The sequence below is a fragment of the Oryctolagus cuniculus genome, chromosome 10 (assembly GCF_964237555.1).
Source record: "Oryctolagus cuniculus chromosome 10, mOryCun1.1, whole genome shotgun sequence".
In the NCBI taxonomy this organism is placed as follows: domain Eukaryota; kingdom Metazoa; phylum Chordata; class Mammalia; order Lagomorpha; family Leporidae; genus Oryctolagus; species Oryctolagus cuniculus.
This window is the reverse complement of record NC_091441.1, coordinates 124,105,652-124,125,065: the sequence shown is the minus strand read 5'-3', so window position 1 is coordinate 124,125,065 and position 19,414 is coordinate 124,105,652. Positions and strand designations below refer to the sequence as shown.

At 48.7% G+C, this 19,414-nt stretch overlaps 1 protein-coding gene across 1 annotated transcript in view; it reads left to right on the top strand.

Annotated features, from left to right (window-relative positions):
* The first annotated feature begins 314 nt into the window (after positions 1–314).
* Positions 315–19,414, top strand: part of LOC127487200 (uncharacterized) — a 66,015-nt gene continuing 46,915 nt past the window's right edge. Inside the window, exons 1-2 of the mRNA XM_051831843.2 lie at positions 315–857; positions 5,364–5,440. Coding sequence (XP_051687803.2) covers positions 315–857; positions 5,364–5,440 — 620 coding nt within the window. The remainder of the gene's footprint in view (positions 858–5,363; positions 5,441–19,414) is intronic.

The following is a 19,414-nucleotide window of genomic DNA, read 5'->3' as shown; positions in this document are numbered from 1 at the left end:
TAGACCCTGGGCATCACCCTCACGTTCAGCACCAAATTCACAGTCGTTCACTTCTTACTTGTCAACAACTACCACGCATACATAAACATCTCTGCATGATGCTGGTAGGGGCAGGCTGATAATCTACGATAAAACACACATTACTGGTTTAGAGGGTGGCTCTTAAAGCTATTACCAGGGCGTGCATTTGTCATAGGGGTTAAGCACTGCTAGGGGCCTCCACATCCTGTATCAGAGTGCCTGGTTCGCGGCTCGGCAGGGGTTGCTTCCTCGGGAGCCACACTGAGAGGACAGGGTGGACTGCCAGGAAGGCCATGCTTCCCGGGAGGCCTGGAGGACAGGTGCTACTTCCGGGGAGGTCTCCTGCAGGGACAGGTGTTACTTCCGGGGAGGTCTCCTGCACGGACAGCTGTTACTTCCGGGAGGCCTGGAGGACAGGTGTTACTTCCGGGGAGGCCTGGAGGACAGGTGTTACTTCCGGGGAGGCCTGGAGGACAAGTGTTACTTCCGGGGAGGGCTCCTGCACAGACAGGTGTTACTTCCGGGGAGGCCTGGAGGACAGGTGTAACTTCCGGGGAGGGCTCCTGCACGGACAGCTGTTACTTCCGGGGGGGACGCGCTGCGAGGATGGCGTTTACTTCTGGGGGACACTCCCAGAGGGCGCGGAAAGCTGGTGCGAATCTATCCGGGCCGGAGACAAGGGCTCCTACCTCCCTGGTCGGAGTGAGGCCGCTGGCGCTCTGAGGAAAGCGGCGCCTGAGGAGCGCCCCGGCCGCAGCGGTGCCCGGTGCCTGGAGGAGCCGAGGAGGCACGGGGCGAGGCCCCTCATCCCCGAGTTCCTTGAGGGGAGGAACGCGGTGAGTTCCTGCAGGCGGGCCGGCTCCCTTCCCCCGGCGTGAAGTCTTCAGGACCTTGTGTTCGAGAAGATCCGAAGGGTTACCAGACCGCGTCTGTAGGAACCGGAATCCAAGAGTTAAACCGCATCCTTCGATTCCAGGGCTGTGCATTTCTTTTTTTCTTTTTTAAAGCTTTTATTTATTTATCTGACAGGCAGAGTTTCAGACAGAGTGAGAGAGAGAGAGAGAGAGAGAGGAAGGGAGGGAGGGAGGGAGGGAGAGGGAGGTCTTCCATCCGCTGGTTCACTCCCCAGATGGCCACAGTGGCCGGAGCTGCGCCGATCCGGAGCCAGGAGCCAGGAGCTTCTTCCGGGTCTCCCACACGGGTGCAGGGGCCCAAGCAGAGGGCTGGATCAGAAGTAGAGCAGCCAGGACTAGAACCGGGTGCCCATAGGGGATGCTGGTGCCGCAGGTGGTGGATTAACCTGTTGGCCACCGCGCCGGCCCCAGGGCTATGCATTTCTTCAACAGACCCTGGAGAAAGCTGCAGAGGCCGACTTCCGGTCAGGACTGATCTCCAGACGGCATTTCCGGTTAGACCAGCCAGGTGCACAGAGCACTTCAGCTTTGGCACTGCTCCCTGGACTGGTGTTTGTGTTTGTGTTTGTGTCTGCAGTGCACTGTGTGCTGATTTTTTCTCCCTTCCTCTGTTTGGTTTGTTTTGTTAAGATTTATTATTTAGGGGCTGGAGCTTGTGGCGTGGCAACATCCCCTATGGGTGCTGGTTTGAGTCCCAGCTGCTCTGCTTCCATCCAGCTCTCTGCTATGGCCTGGGAAAGCAGTAGAAGGTGGTCTAACTGCTTGGGCCCCTGCACCCGGAAGGAGCTCCTGGCTCCTAGCCTCGAATTGGTGCAGCTCCAGCTGCTGTGGCTATCTGGGGAGTGAACCAGTGGATGGAAGACCTCTCTTCCTCTCTCTCTCCTCTCTCTGCCTGTGCCTCTGTAATTCTGCCTTTCAGATAAATAAATAAATCTTTTTTTAAAAAAATTACTTATTTATTTTTGAAGGAGAGAGAGAGAGAGAATCTCCATTGCTGGTTCATTCCCCAAATGGTTGCAACAGCCAGGAGTGGGCCAGGTGGAAGCCAGTTCTCCCACATGGGTGGCATGGGCCCAGATAGTTGAGCCATCACCTTCCACCTCCCAGGGTGCATATTACCAGGAAGCTGGATCAGAAGCTGAGCACTCCCATGTGGGAAGCTGGCCACACAAGCTGCACCTTAACCCACTATACCACAATACAGTCCCTGCAATAATGTCACAGTGCAGACTCTAAGTCAGCACTACTTGCCCCAGATCAAATCATGGGGTAGTGTGAGAGGTATTGGGAATTGGTGCAGCTCTGTTGCAGATACTCATTCTCATTAACAAATACCAAGTTAAAGTATGTTTATATGATAACCAGTCAATAGAATATTATTACACATCATTGCATATGCCGTTTCTCATTGATTGGTAGTTTCTTTGTCTTGTCTTTAAATCAGAGGAATGAAACATGGCAGCTATGCTCTTGGGCTCTCGCTTTTTTTTTTTTTTTAAGATTTATTTTATTTATTTGAAAGGCAGAGTTACAGAGAGGCAGACAGAGAGTGGTCTTCCTGCTGGCCCATTCATGGAATGGCTACAAGTTGCACAGCTGGGCCTGTCTGAAGCCAGGAGCCGAGAGCCAGGAGCTTTGAGGTTCTTCCGGGTCTCCCACACAGGTGCAGGGGCCCAAGGGCTTGGGCCATTTTCTACTGCTTTCCTAGGCCATAGCAGAGAGCTGGATTGGAAGTGGAGCAGCTGGGATTGGAACCGGCACCCATATGAGATGCTGGCACTGCAGGCGGTTACTTCACCTGCTGCACGGCACAGTGCCACCCGCCTTGGGTTCTCTTTAGTGTTTTATGCTGAATTCCATTTCCCCCTGTTTCTATTGGATATTTCACATAAGTAAGTGTCCTCATGAACATTCTGGCATTTGACTGCCTTAACAGTGCTGTTTGATTGCCACAGCAGGTGTGAGCCCACGGGGTCCTCGTGCTTCCTTCTGAAAGTGCAGGGGCCACATCTTTGCAGGGCGCTTCCTGCTGCCATGGCTGCTGAAGGGTCCTATGGCAGCCTGCTCCTGAGGTGGGTCTGCTGGCCGTGACTGAAGGCCATTGTCGGCTCTGTTGAGCCTCTTTTTCGACAGCCAGGCAGGTGGGTGCTTCCACCTAAATGTCCTTCTGTCCTTCCCTGTCCACCAGTGCTGGGCAGGTGGCAGCTGTCATGCCTTCCCAGCATGTCCCAGCTCTCTGTTCCCTTCATGTGTTCATTTCCCCTAATAAAATCTTAGATGTTCCATCATCTGCTTTAGGGATAGAGGCTTGCAGAGCCAGGGCACACAGAGATGATCTCATGAGATGTGACTCTCACTCCAGCTCACAGGATTTAGTATTGTGCTTTTGCTCTCACCATTTTTACATAGATCTGCTTCATTCTTTTTAACTGATTTATAGGATTCAGTTTTATGAAAATGTTACATTTTGCTTATTGTTTCATTCGCGGGTATATTGTTTGGTTTTTCTTGCGATTATAAAATACTTCAGTGAACATACAAGGGTGCTACAAAAAGTTCATGGAAATACATATTATGATAAACACCATAAGCATGAGTACGTGGCTATATGATACCAGCAACAGGTGCTCAATGACTGGCAAAGGCATAGTCTATCCTTGCCACCAAATTATTAAGTCTTTGTCTTTTTGCACCAAAATAAACATTTTAATTCTGTATTTCCACAAACTTCTTTTTTTAAAGATTTATGAATTTATTTATTTGAAAGGCAGAGTTACAGATAAAGAAAGAGACAGAGACAGAGACAGAGAGAGAGATAAAGAAAGTACTTCCATCCATTGGTTCACTCCCCATATGGCCAAAAGAGCCAGGGATGGGCCAGTCTGAAGCCAGGAGGCTGGAACTGCGTGCTGGTCTCCCACATGTGTGGCAGGGGCCAAGCACTTGGGCTATCTACTGCTTTGCCAGGCATGGTAGCATGGAGTTGGATTGGAAGTAGAGCAACTGAGGCAGTGCTTACATGGAATGCTGGCATTGCAGCCAGTGGCTTAACTTGCTGTGCCACAGCCCCAGCTTCAACACACTTTTTGATCTACTCTTGTACAATGTCATGTTGTGCAGTTCCAGTTTTCAGCCTAGAAATAGAATGACTAGAGTGGAGTGTATGCACTTTATCAATTAACTTATGGTTAGCCACACTTCATATTATAATGAAATTCCCATACTACTTCTACCTGTGGAGTGAGTCCCTCTTTCTCCCTATTCTTGCCAACACTTAATATTGTGGAATTGTCTGCTTTTCTCATGTTCTTGTTAAACTCTTTGGTAGACATTTCTATTACTTTTAGGGAGATGAACATCTTTTTCTACATCAGTTGGAATTGTTTCAGTTCTTTGAATGCCCCCATGCACGGTTGTTATTTATGAAGGTATTTTTGAAATAGAATATATGGGCTCAGTTGTAATATGGTTGTGTCTTGTTCCAATGGAGTTCGTTTGTCATAACCACAGGAGAACCATCAGCCACCTTCTATTTGTTTCCAATTAAATACTTTTTACCAGTTTCTTGTGAATGTCTTTTAATAGTGAAGAATTATAAACTCTAAAGAATAGTCCCAAAAAGCGTTTCTATGTCGTAATCCCTTTCCTTATTTTCATAATCACATGCTGGTAGGCTTTTTCAAGCAATTTGTTTTCTCCTTGCAGTTTAAATACATGTTTCGGTGTGCTTCCAGCGAGGGTGCTTAATATTCCTGTTCTAAATTTGAGGACACCAAGGAGTCATGTTTGGGAAATTTTTGAAGTTGTTCAAAAGCAGGACTGCTGTGGAGATGGCTTCTTTGCATTCTTCTTACATCTCGGTGTTTTTTTTTTTTTAGCTTCCAAATGGAGTACTAAAGAAAGAAGCTACTCTTGTCCTCTGCTGCAGCCGGAGTACACATGTGCGTGTGCTGCCGTGGCACCTGAACCAGCACAGGGAAAGCAGGGGAGGCAGAGCAGGTGTGCTCATGCCTGCTAGATAAAGAGAGACGGCAGCACAGTTCTGGAATGAACTGAACTGGTGGGAGGGCGCTCACCTCGCCCTTTGTGTCTGCTCTTTCTCTTGAGTCTTCCTCACTCTCCTTCCTGGTGCTGCTTCCCAGGCTCCGTGTTGCAGACACAGCACCTCTGAGAGCCTGACCTTCCCTGTGCTTGCCCCTAGCTGGAGAACAGAGGAACCACCTCGTCCGTTTTTCCATGGCGTGTCTCGGGTCAGCTGTCTGCCTAGCCTGCGCTCCATTTAGTAGATGTGGCTGCTGCAGATGCACCCATTTCTTCCCTCTGCCAGTCTTCTAAAGGGCAGATTCAGGTCAGGGAGTCCCCATCAGCCGTATGACTTGCTGGAGCTGTGTCGTGGCCTAAGCTCTTCCTCTTCTTTCTCTTTCGCAGGCGCCAGTCCTCGCTGCAGCTGGAAGCCCTGTCTACTGTGAATCTCCATCTCCAATTATCTTCAGTGGTTCTCCCCGGTAAGGCCCTTTCATAGTTAGCCCCCCACTGGCACCTGGTTTCTCGAGGACCCAGGGTGACAGGCCTCACATTCTTCCCATGATGGTGTGGTGACTTCCACTGCAGTCTTCAAGTTTTATGAAGTCCTCTTTAATGTGTGAGATGTTTAGATGTAGGGCACACAAATAGGAGTATGCTGCTGTTACTCTCCTGCATACACACCTCTGCACTGTGGCCCTGCGTGTCTGTTCAGTAAAAGTGGAGTCTATTTACACCCCTGGCGTCAGGGCTAGCCACATGCTTTTTTTATTGATTTATTTTTTGCCAGGGAGACATTAGTAAACATGCTACAGGTGGTCTCTGCAGGGCACTGTACCTTGGGGATTTCCTTGTGGCTCTGGAAACCTTTCTTTGGTCACGTGGACAGGTGCAGGCCGGCCTGCTGGAGGGCAAGGGAGTGCATGGAACAGAGAGATCTCCCTGGAGTAGGCTTCCCCCAGAGCAGACAGTTTCATGAAGCTCTCAGGTGCCAAGTGGAGAAACGTTGACTGATAGCAGTTGACCACAGCACGTCACTTACTGAACTGACGGTGGGCTGCAGGTACAATGCTGATAAGCAAGTCACTGAAGAGCCTTCTGGAAAACTTGCCTCTTTCTTGAAAAGAGACACAGGTGAAAACATGCCATATCTTGCCTTTACTATTGTTCTGTGATAATGCGATGCCTGGAGCTCTGGCATTGAGAGGTGAGACTAAGCCTCCAGGAGATGTCATGAAGAGAATGACAGCTGACATGGAAAACCAATATCATTAGGCCTCAGAATGACCCAAACTTCATATCACTTCCTGTTATGTGATGCAATGCATTTCCTACTACTTAAGACGTATGACTTGGGTTTTTCTGTAACTTGTAGCTGATGGCACCCTTTTTGATGCACTGGTTAAATTTAAGCTTGGTAGAAATGCGATACAAATGTTTAAAATGAAAACATGCATATTTATGCCTGGAGATGCAGTCTAACCTCTAATAAACAGCCCTTCTGAAATTTTCTGTTCCTCTTTCTGTCTTCCTTTTCTCCAAACATACACAGAGCTTTGTAAAAATGATAAGGAAAGCAGTATTTTTGAGTCACACCAAAATAATGTTCTCTGATTTTCCCAAATATTGCCATATATTTCCATTTTAACATATAACTGATTCTGTTAAAATGAGTTTATGTAAGCTGGAAGCTGACATGCCACAAAAACGAAATGAGTGGAGAATGTCTCACAGAATCTCTTTTGAGTTCTGAGAGGAGCTCTGAAACCTGGAGCAGTCAGGGATCAGAATAAAAATACCTTTTTCAGAATTGCTTCTGTGGTGACCATCTAGGTAGGGAGATGAAATGTGCTTTTTACTTCAGGAGCAAAGTGCTGTCCTGTAGGATGCGCAGTTACCTCCTGTGTATGGATAAATTGTCCCTGCCAGGGTAGGGATGTCTCGTCCCACTCTGTGCAAGCAGGCATGCGTGCTGCCGTCTCTTCATTTCTCTGCAGCCCAGGAAATACCTTGCTGGAAGACAGAAGCGAATGATGTTGTAAGTAGCTGACGTGTGCGCATGTCTGCTTACCGACAGCATTCAGACATCTGAGAGAACCCTGTAGAGGCCTGCCGGTCACTCACTACTTCCAGGCAAGAGAGACAAGTTCCAAATGCCATCTGCTCACCACAGCAGAGCGTTGCAGGGACGTTTGCAAGCTGCGATGTGGAAATGATGGTGGGATCTGCGCCCTGCCAGCGCCGACAGAGGTCTCAGACACCCTGGATCACTTTGCCTGGAGATGACGTGCCCACCGCAGACTCTGGCAGTGGAGTGCGGAATGTGGAAGGGTGTCGCCTCCCAGCTGACCAGCAGGTGCTTGCAGGACGCGTCTGGAGCTTTATCACCTGACCCCCAGCCAGGGCGAGCAGGTTTGGAGGCCAAGCCTGTGATGAGGCAGGGACCGTCCTTGCACACACCTGTGGCGCCTGTGTGCACCGAGCACTAAGTGTCTGAGTGTACTTTTGTCTTGATCTAGTAAGTCAGACCAAACCGTGGTGCTGATGAGACAGTCCTGAAAATGCCAGCGTGACCCCGACCCTCAGGAGGAGGAGGAAGAGGTCTGAGGAGTGACTTGACGCTCCCCCGCAGAAGCGTGGCTGTCCCGTGTAGCGTTCTCGGTAGCTGTCCACTTCCCTGTCCTGGCCACGCCTCCAGGACTGACTTCATGACATCTCCTTGAGGCTTAGTCCCACCTCTCAAACAGCCCCCACCCCAGACCCCTCTCCTCCAAGCTGCCTCCTAAATCCCTGAAATTAGCTAAGGTCCCGCGCTTCCCTCAGCTTGCAGTACTTTCCTCTTCCTCTCCCTGTCTACTCACACCTTAAACTTTTCATTTCTGTAATGACCATGGCTTCGTCTGCAAACCCTGGTCATTTCTCCGTGATCTTGTTTTCTAGGATTCATAAAATACATTTTCTTGTAGACCCTTTGGGAACTGTACCTGCTCAGTAAATCCGAGCAGCTTCTGGTTTGTTTTTCCTTGTCTCCATGTCTAGTATTGTGCATGCATAGTGGTGTAGTTTGCTACGTACTGTGCTGGATTCCCCGCGGAGGCTGTGGCCAACGTCTCTCTCCTCCAAGCGCAGCCACTCCTGCACCCAGAGGCTGAGCGTATTTCCTGTCCCCTGGATTCCATGCTTCACCCAGGACTTGCTTGGCCTCTGTGGGGCTGTGAGGCTTTGGGCCTAGGTACTTAGGTGACTTGAAGGTTTGGGTGGGCCCTTTTGGGATCCTTTTCCCGTGTGAAAAAGCCTTACAGAATTATGCAGCCATCCTCAGCCCCTGAGCCAGCCGAGGCTCCTTCTTGTATGTTGCATCCCCAGGCAAGCTTCCAGGCAGTGCAGCTATGTAAGGGACACAGTCTCCTTCTGCCTGAGTGTAGACGATCCGTCACCAAGAAGCCTGCAACAACGTGGACCTGTGGGTCGAGGAGCACTGACACCTGTGAACTGGGAGGTGGACCTGCTGAGCTCTGGGAGGCTGTGTGAACAGCAGCTGCCAGTTGTGCAAGGGATGGCTCACACTCAGGGAGAGCTGCATGCCCAAGCCATGTGTGAATCTCCTAATGCCTCAGCTGGTGCCTTGTAGTTTAGTTTAATGTCAACAGTTTTGTTAAATTCACATCCCAGATGAACAAAGAGTGCTCTGTGGGCACTCCTGGCTCCCAACCACTGTGCCGTTGAAGTGGACTCTTAAAGCCTGAGTGATGGTATCGCAGATGTTGTTGGCTGTTCCCTTAGCTGGCACCTCACCTTGCGCACTGTTGAATTTGGCTCTGGAAGGCAGATTGTCCAATGATTTCAAGCCCCATGTCCGTCTTTCTGTCCCAAGGACATTTGCCTGGACATCTGCTTCATGCTGGCCCAAAGGGTTGGCGTCATCTGCTGCATTCCTTTCCACAGAAGCCCAGAGCTGTCTAGTACATACACACTTTCCTTGAACATTCAGAGAGAGAGAGGCAGAAATCATTTCTCGACATTTCTGCTGTCATTCAATATCTCGTGTGCTTGACCAGCGGGCACTGCTCTCAACGGATGTTGAGTTCTCGTCTACGTTTCTGATCTTTTGGGCACCCATGGTGTTTCTTGGCCTCCACCGTGTTGTGAGATGTTGAGCTGCTGTTTCATCGGTTTGGTGTTGTGTTCTACTGGACCGTGTGCCTCTGTGGAAGTGTCCTGTGCCTCTGGCCGCTTCAGACTTGCACTGATACGTTGGTGGTGTAGCAAACGTGAGCTTTGACACAAAGGGAAAGTATTGCATTGTGATAAGTTTTCGATGTGGAAGAGATTATTTCCATCAAGCTAATGCTTTTTATGGAATCTGACTTTCCAGTGTATTTGCCTGAACTTTTACTCGTGATATCTCTTTTGTTGAGGCTGCAATGCAGTACTTTTATTATTCTGCTTCTACTCTGCTAGCCAAAGCCATACTGTACCTGTTTTCTTTACACATATTTTTGTTCTGGGACCTAATGTCCACCAAATTTGGTGAAAGAAGAAGAAAGCATGGAATGGTGGTTTTTGAGAAGGAACCAAAAACCTAAGGCTTTACCCATATAAAAGAGAGTTCCAAGCGCTGTGGCAGGTTTGGAAGCTCACTTGTTACTAGACAAAGGAAAGAGCCAGTTCTGACCCGTGTGCATCACTGCCCAGTGTGAGCAGGTGTAGCCTGCCTTCAGGGACAGGTGGCTGAGCTCTTTCTCTGGAGACCTGACTGGCTTCTCGGAGCACGGCTGACAGTGAACGTGACTGATACTTTCATTGCAGGTGTCAGGGATGCCAGTTTTGGGAACGGTGGGCGTGGCTGTGATCATGAAAAGACTAGATGAGAAGAACATAAGGAAGAGAAAGAGGAAGCTGAGAAAGTGTCTGGAGAAGGGCAGACACACAGTGTCTCCATGGCAGGGACAGGCACACCCTGGGCTGGGAGCCGCCTGTGCACCTGCTCCCAGCAGCTGTAGAAATGCCCAAGTTCTCGTATATGTACATCTTTTGAAGCCTCCCCGTCCTTGGCACCCCTGAGAAAGTCTGCTGCTTGAAGCCAGAATTACCTGATAGGCTCTGTGTTCTAGGGGAAAAATAAAGCAGAAAGAATTATAGCAGAAGAGACGAAATTGGTAAGAGAAGCTACCTGGGAAAGAATGGATGTGTGATTGTAAGAAAAGATGAAGGCAGGGAATATGTTGTCTGGAGATGGAAGTCAGCACCGTGGAGTCAGCAGGGGATGGTGAAGTGTAAGCAAACAAGAAAGGCTGGTAGACTGGGCCCAGACTGCTGAGGGTGGAGTGCACGTGCTGTGAGGAGGGCCGGAGGTGCTTCAGGCTCCGGTGTCTTCTGTCTCTTCCTTCTTTGAAAGTGATTGAACAAAGCCTGTGTTTCTGTTGATTCTCTGCCCCACACTTTTTATTAACCTCTCTTCATTAAAATTTGCATATAGCATATGTGAATATCAGTGCACACTGCACATGGACAAAGACAAACATCGAATGGAACTTGCTTATAGCATGTGTGAAGACCCATGTACACTGCACACGGACAAAGATGGGCATCATGGAATCTGCATGTAGTGCATGTGAAGATCAGTGCACACTGCACACGGACAAAGACAGGCATCATGGAATACAGTGCATGTGAAGATCAGCATACACCAGCACATGTGCAAAGGCATCATGGAATCTTCATGTAGCATATGTTAAGATCAGCATACACTCACATGTGCAAAGACAGGCATCACATGGACTTTGAAAAGGCCCCCAAAGCAGTACTGCTGTGGGCCATTTCAAGAGCCACTAAGGGAAGGAAAATCTAAGCCCATCTTTGTCCATGTGCAGTGTGTCACTGACCTGTCTTTGTAGATGTGCAGTATGCACTGACCTTCACACATGTGACATGCAGATCCCATGATGCCTGTCTTTCTACACATGCAGTGTGTATTGATCTTACATGTGCTCTACGCAGATTCCACGTATTGGGCCTGTCAAAGGTCCATCTGCCTTCATCTCCATACCTTACAGTACAGGTGAAGAGAGTGAGTGTGATGGCTCATATCCCCTTTGTGCAGGGTCAGTCACCAGGCAGAACCATCGGTTCCCCTAGGGAGCTGGTTTACAGTGGTCTCAGCGCCAAATGGGCAGCCCTGCCACAGCCAGGGCCCCTGCGTGGCAGCTGCATCCTCTGGCTGCTTCAGGAAGTGATTTCCATATTTGTGGGTGACTCCGGTGATCCACGCTTGCCTTCAAGCCCAGCGCTGTGTGCACACCTCATGTGTGCCTGTGTATTCAGTAACACCAGCCACTCTTTGTCATGCTACTGATACATCAACTGCAGTAAACACCGCATACTGCCACCTTTGTGTGAGGCACTGTTCTTGTCCATTGAGTCATTTCAGCCGCCTCAGAATCCTATGAGGTGAGTTCTAGCACTTCTGTTTCCTTTTTACAGGGAAGGGAAGCAGGCCTGGAGGGATTAGTGACCTGCCTGTGGTCACACAGCTGGGAAGCGCAGTTTGAACTGTGTCCTCCAGAGTCCACACCATCCGTTGTGACACACACTGCTTTGCAGACGTGCATACTCAACACTCCCACATCGCCTCTCCTCTGCCTGGAGGTGAACTCCCGACTCTGGGATGCTGGGCCTTGTCCTTACCCATGGACCCAGCCCTAATAAATGTAAGACTGGAGCCTTCCAGGGTTGGTTTGCCCTCATTTACAAACCAGTGCTCGGTGGTTCTCCCTTGACTGTGGGTTTCTAAGTCCATCCTCTCTTCCCCCTGTCTTAGCCAGGGATCAGGGATGTAGACTTATTCTCATGCCCAGAGGTCTCTCCAGGCCCATCCTCCCCTCATGAGGGTCTTTTGTTTAGGAAAACATCCTTGTCTCACCTTCTTCATCTATCCAAGGGTGTTCTCTTACACGGGTCCTTGGCAGTCTAGGACTGCAACTTTTTCCTCTTTAAATGCTATACTTTTTTTTTAAGAAGCCTGTGTTAATTTAGGATTGGTTAATAGGTTAATTCTGACGTCTCAAGGCTAACCCTGCATTGTGTGGGGTGTTGAAGGCACAGGGTCTTGAGATGCCGCTATTTCTGTTGCTCAATTGGTGATGAAGTGTTCTGGAAAAGTTGTCCTCAGTGCTTCAGGGGACAGATTGTTCTAGAAGCATAGGGAACAAGAGGAGGAAATAGGGAACTTTATAAGCTTAGGGAAATGCTGATGGGTGCCAGTCGAGACTTAGGACCTCTGACATTTTGTGTGAGGCAAGCAGATTGATCCTGGCTGCTCCCCAGGGTAGAGGATGTGCAACCTGGGGAGTGTTACAATGGCATGAAACCTTTTAGTGTGACAAGGAAATTGCATCAAAGTAAAACCACCTTCCAACCACGTGGTAGATTAGCTCCTTCTCCACTCCAAATCTGGAGTAACAGTAGTGCCACCTTGACTGGCTGCTGAAGGCAGTGGGGCCACAGCAAAAAGGCTCTGTACTGCCAGCCCCCAAGTGCTGCCTGACTGTTAGCCACACTCTGCTGCTGTAATCTGCTGAGTACTAGAACCTCTGATCTAAGGGATCATTGAAAAGGTTGAGGTGTTTTTTTTTTTTTTTAAGGTTTCTTTGAAAGTTACAGAGAAGAGAGGGAGACAGAGATCTTCCATCCACTGGGTCACTCCCCAGATAGATACAATGGCCAGCATTGTGCCAGGCAGGAGCCAGGAGCTTCAGGTTTCCAGTGTCGGTGATAGGGGCCCAAACGTTGGGCCATCCCCTTCTACTTTTCCCAGGCCATTAGCAGGAAGTTGGATCTGAAGTGGAACAGCAGGGACAGGAACTGGTGCCCATATGGGATGCCAGCATCACATGTGGTGGCTTACCTGCTATGCCACATTGACAGCCCTGAAAATATTGAGGTTCACATGGTCATCAATTTTCTGTGGAAACTGCGAGAGTTTAAGGACTCTCTCTGATACCCCTTTTCTCTGTCCCAAAGCACAAACCATATCCACTTTCCGTTATGGCAAAGTGGAGGACCTAGATACTGTTAAAGAGCTCATATTTGAGAAATCCAGGCTACAGGCTTGCTTAAGGAGACACAGCTATGCAAAGCGGGGAGATCCTAAGCTCAAGTCTCCTGGTGAACAATGTAAAGTCAAGATGAGCCGTGCCTTCCTGCAAAACGTGGGGAGCCTGTGGGGTTCAGGTGAAAAAAGAGGGCATCATTCTGGGAGTGCAGGGGAAGATGTCTGAGATTCTGTTCTTTTGCCTGAGTTCTGCCAGATGTTTCTATGTTAGTTCTCTGTATTAGCCAGCCTTTCTGCTGTGTAGTCCTAAATGCACACAGATGTTGGCACTGGAACCCTCGCTCCTGATTTGGCTAGGAGCGGCCTCGCCATTCCCAGTCACCTGATAGATAGAATCAAGCCTTGCAGGAGTCTGGAGATGATCTCGGATCAGAACCAGGCTATCTGCACCCTGCGAGGGCCAAGCAGCCCTCACTGGCTCTGTCCAGGCTGCCCGCTAATTAAGGGTGGATTTCAGGGAACATTCAGGTACATCAGCCTGATCACTTACTAAAAATCTCTTTGGCTTTTCTTTGGAACTGGAGACCCTTAGGTCAGAGGCGCAGGGATTGGTGCTGAGGCACTTAGAGGTTCTGAACCCAGCAAGTGAAATGCTGCCAGCTTGCTGACTCAGTGAGCATTGCAGGCCAGGACCAGGGTCTGGCAAAGAGGGCCCACCTTAATTGGGTGCCAAAAAGTGCTGTAACCAAAATAAAATATTTAATGGAATATTAATTAAAATATAATTTAGGGGTTGGCATTTAGCCCAGCAGTTAAGATACTCATGTCCCACATCCGAGTACCTGGATTTTAGTTCCAGCTCTGGCTCCTGGCTCCAGCTTCCTGCTCGTGCAAGCTCTGGGAGGCAGAGATGATGGCTCAAGTGATTGGGCCCCTGCCGCCCATGTGGGAGATCCAGACTGAGTTCCTGGCACCTGTCTTTGGTTGTTTCTGGCATTTGGGGAGTGATTCGGTGGATGATAGCTCTCCATTGTTTACCCATTTGAGTTTTTAAAAAACAGTATTTCATAAAATATTTGTCTTGATTACTGAGGCCCCAGGTGCTTGTTTAAGCTCTGCCAAGGCAGGTGCCTCACTAGGCTCACCCTGGTCCAGAGTTAGAGTCAGCACTCTTGAGTTGAGATGCTGGGTTGAGCAGGCTTGGCCCTTGGTCCACCTGATGTAATTTTTTCGCATCACAACACATTTTGTGTAATGTAGCATCATATCCTGGAAAAATCCTGGTATGGAAAACCCCAGAGAGTAAGCATTAGTGGGAGCTGTCATGTTGTGCTCAGGGAAACCATTTGGGGTGGTGCCTTCCTCATGACCCTTGACCGTGGTGGAAACAGTGAGGCTGTGATGGTTAATTAATGTGTCCAGGGTATGAGAGCAACTGAGGCAAGCAGCTGTCACCCAGAGTTAGGTTGCCAGCATGGGAACCAGGGCCAGGTTGCTGCAGAAGAGAAGGCAAGAGGCAGAGTTGGCAGAGCTTTTCCTGAGGGCTCTCCATTCCTGCTGTCTCCTGTGTGAGGCCACCACACACCTGCCTGTGGGTGCCATGAGATGCCTCTGTGCCCTTTGGGAAGTTCCACCATAAACTTGTGCTGGCAGAAGTTGATACCTGTATTAAGGCTAGTTTTTCCCAAAGTCTACCCATCTTTGTTTCTCATATTGACATTTTTATTAAGTATTTATAATTTCATTTGCAGGCTGGTATTTTTTTAAGTTTCATTTGTTAGTCTATTTTTTTAAAAGATTTATCTTATTTAGTTGAAAGACAGAGTTACAGAGAGAGGTAGAGACAAAGAGGGAGGTCTTCCATCCACTGGTTCACTCTCCAGATGGCCGCAACAGTAGGAGCTGCACCAATCCGAAGCCAGGAGCCAAGAACTTCTGGGTCTCCCACATGGGTGCAGGGCCCAAGGACTTGGGCCATCTTCCACTGCTATCCCAGGCCACAGCAGAGAGCTGGATCCGAAGAAGAACAGCCGGAACTGGCGCCCATATGGGATGCCGGCACTTCAGGCCAGGGTGTTAACCTGCTGTGCCACAGCGCTGGCCCTTTATTGGTCTATTTGAAAGGTAGAGTGACAGAGAGAAAGTGGGGGAAGAAGAAGAAATGGAGGTAGAGGTAGGTGTGTGTGAGTATGTGTGTGTGTGTGTGTGTGTGTGTGTGAGAGAGAGAGAGAGAGAGAGAGAGAGAGAGAGAGAGAAAGAGAAAATGAGAATGAGAATGAAAGTTTCTAATCACTGGTTTGTTCCCCACATGTACACAACAGCCAGGGCTGGGCCAGTCTGCAGCTAAGGGCTTGATCCCGGTTTCTCATTATCCACTGCTTCCCAGAGTGCATACTGTCAGGGACTGGATTGGAAGCAGAAGAGCCAGGATACTGTGCGGCAGCTCAAGAGCAGCTCAGCCCACTGTGCCACAGCGCCCACCCGCAAGCTGTTTACACTTCCTGTTTCTGAGGTGAATGCTTGCCTGTGTCCACGTGGGCCACTCCCTCTCAGCAGGACTCAGTGTGGTGCTCCCATGGCATCAGCTGTGCTGTGCCCACGTGTCACGCAGGAAGCATTTCAGTGAGAAAAACCCACCTGAGGGCCTTTCTGCCTGTCTGGGTGCAAGAATGTGCATCCCCAGTACTTTCAGTATGCACCCATGCATTCTAAGCATAAAAAGATGTTCACTTTCCATGCCGTTAACCTTGGATTAAACAAGCCTGAGTTATGGGATGCTGTAATTCCTCAGAGAGCCACGATGACAGAACACACAGTGCCTGGTCTGTGTGCTCACCAGAAGCTCCGCTCAAATTTATGTCTCAATAATTCAAATTTCTGCCCGTGAGATGCCTTTATTTCAAATTCTATTTCCCCCCTAGGTCAGATTGCCTAGCATATAATATACAGACAAAACCAAACAGGGCCTGGAAAAAATTTCAGATACTGTAAAGTCCAGGGTAACTGAATAGTACAGGAACTCACTTGTGTAATCCTTGCAGTGCTCTGTGGGTCTGCACAGGTTTTGGGTGGCATTACTGGAAGTTGTGCTTCAGTGAGTGTAATAGAAACACCAGGGCCTGTCTCCAAGTGCATGTTGTGGACTCTGGTATCCTCAAGGTTGTTCAAGTCCAACCAGCAAAAGCCAGGATCTTACAAGGAAGTCTGGTGATGTTAATGCAGATCCTAACGGCTAGGAGTCTCTCAATGGCATTTGTGTATTTGTATTCCAGCCCCAGTTGAACTTGGGGCTGATGAAGAATTCCATTCTCTACTGACTACAGGGGGCTTCCCTCAGGAAGGCTTAGCTGTCCCTCTTTGGTAGCACCCTTGCAGGGTCAGAAAAGTCCTTGTGCAGTGTAGTGCACCTCCATGAAGTCTCTGTACTGTTTCCTCTTTTGTGGCTTGACAGTGAAAGCAGCCATCTCAGGAATGACTGAGAGATGTGACCAGCATTGCTGTTTCTGCTACTGTTTCACGGTTGGAGTTTCTCTTCCTGACGGTAGCTTTGCTAGCATTCCTCTGAAGCTGCATCATAACAGTGCAGTTTACATGTAGAGTGCTTTCTGGGCTAACCAGAGCACCCTTGTGTTTGTTGCTTGTGATTCTGACCCTGGCTCTCGGGTTTCAGCAGAGCCCCTGTGCAGGAGACCTGCTGCTGCACCTCAGGGTGCTGCTCGCTGAGGTGTCCGGGTTTGCTGTCGTTCTCGCTGCCTTTTCTCTGCGCGTGCTTCCCTATGACTGCACCCACAGGCTGCAGACCTGTTCCCTTTGCAGCTTTTCTCTTGAGGTTGAACATGGGCCCTGTGGTTCGGAAGGACACTGGGGACCTCCTGCCAGGTGGCCAGGTGGCCAGGTAGCCAGCAGCACCTGCCCTTTTTTACTTTGCTCTTATCTCATCATCCAGCTGGACCCTGAACTCCACAACCACAGATGGTTTCATCCAATTTTGGGTTCCTTACGTCTAGACCGATGCCTGCATCACAGTAGGCATTAAACACTTTTTGAATGAAGGAGTGAAAAGATGTGATAGATAGGCAAAAAAAAAAAAAAAGTGCTGATGTAGGGCATAATTTTCAAAATTCCAAGTCTCTAGCATGCTCTTCAACATGAACCATTTTGGAAGATTTCACTGTGAGATGTTTGTGGCTGGGTTTTCCACGTGGAACCTGAGCCTACAAGGATGCCTGTAACACTCCAAGGGGCCAGCAGGGGCAGGCCTACTTACCCCCGCTGTTAAGGACAGTGGCCACTCTGGCAGTTGAGACAGGAATGATGTTTAATGTGGTCAGGTCCTCAGAATAATCAGATGACAAAATCCTTCTAAGTGTTTATTGATTCTGTTTCATTGTGAAGAATTCGGATGCCTCAAGTAGGTATGCTCGGCAACTTTGTATATTGGCTAAATGTTACAGTGACAGATAGTGTGTGGATGGGGTTGATATGCATTCGTATTTCAACCAGTTGCTGTTCCGTGTATGTAAAATTACATACATTTTTCATCTGTGTTAGGGAACTCCATCAAAGTGAAAATATAGCATATTACACCTCAGAGTTGGTGATGCACAATCATTTTTCTGGAGCTTCTTTTACCAACTTTTCTTTTTTTTTTTTTTTTTTTTTTTTTTTTTTTTTTTTTTTTGACAGGCAGAGTGGACAGTGAGAGAGAGACAGAGAGAAAGGTCTTCCTTTTGCCGTTGGTTCACTCTCCAATGGCCGCCGCTGCAGCCGGCGCACCGCGCTGATCCTGGCAGGAGCCAGGAGCCAGGTGCTTTTCCTGGTCTCCCATGGGGTGCAGGGCCCAAGCACCTGGGCCATCCTCCACTGCACTCCCTGGCCATAGCAGAGAGCTGGCCTGGAAGAGGGGCAACCGGGACAGAATCCGGCGCCCCAACCGGGACTAGAACCCGGTGTGCCGGCGCCGCAAGGTGGAGGATTAGCCTATTGAGCCACGGCGCCGGCTTCCAACTTTTCTTAGATATAGATCATTTTGCTGAAAACAAATTAAAGATTTAAAGGATATATTCATTAAAATTCTGGTTTTATGGACAATAATAAACTCTGTTAGATAGACACAAGCTGGATGGAACATTCTATATTTATTTCTAATCCAGTTTGTTGTATTTGAGCAGACATAGTGTATACAAAATTATATCAAATTTTATATCAAACTTGTATCAATTGCTCAAGTTCGCCAGCTATATTCTACTCTTATTTAAGATGTGTACTGTTTTTTAAGATTTATTTATTTATTTATTTGAGAGGCAGAGTTACAGACAGAGTGAGGGAGAGACAGAGAGAAAGATCTTCCATCTGCTGATTCAGTCCTTAGTAGGCCACAATGGCCGGAGCTGGGCCGATCCAAAGCCAGGAGCCAGGAGCTTCTTCCAGGTCTCCCACATGGGAACAGGAGCCCAAGCACTTGGGTCATCCTCCACTGCTTTCCCAGGCCATTAGCAGAGAGTGGGATAGGAAAAGAAGCGGTCAGGATGGGAACCGGCACCCATATGGCATGCCAGCGCTGCGGGTGGAGGCTTAGCCTACTATGCCATAGCGCCAGCCCCCAGATGTGCACTTCTTGATCTAATCTGAGAGTGTACGTGATCCTCAAATGGTTGGTGCCAGGATCCTACTTCCTGATGGCCTTGGGCCTGTGCTGGCAGGGTTAATTGCCTGCAGTGTCATGGACCCATGTCTTGGATGTGACCACATCAAATCCATAGGAACCTCAAAAATGAGGTTTCCAGGGGATGAGATGCAATTGTGGCTTACAGAATAAGTTACAGCGCTCTGTGTTTGATGTGTTTTTTACTTATTTCCCATATTCTGTAGTGTTCTACCAGTTACTATTGAAAATTGCCTGACCTAATCTTTTTAAAAATATCTGATATTTATAGCTTTCCTTAAGATATGTGGAGATCAGTTTTGGATAGTGTCTACATACTCATTGAGTTAATTCAGAGAATGTTGTTTTTCCTGCTCAGATAACCAATTATCTTAGTGATTCTATAGAAATACAGTGCATTGCAGTTTAACAGTTTGTGTCTTTAAGTCAGGATTGCTCAGGTGCTCAATATCTAAGTTTTATTCTTAACAACATTGTACAAATACTGAACATGCTAGATAAAGCACCCCAAGCCAGAGCTCAGGCCTCTTCACAACTCGTGCTCCAGTTGCTCTGCCAGCCTGGGGCATCAGAAACTCAGCTGAGTTCTCAACTCCCGGAGCCTGGAGGTGAGCAGGTGTGGGGTGGAAACACCCTCCATGGAAGGAACCCCTGGGCTCACGAGGCTGCATGGGATTGAGCCAGCTGTATAGAACCCGCAGAGACTTCTGGTGGGAGGTTGAGGAGAGCGTTGCGAGT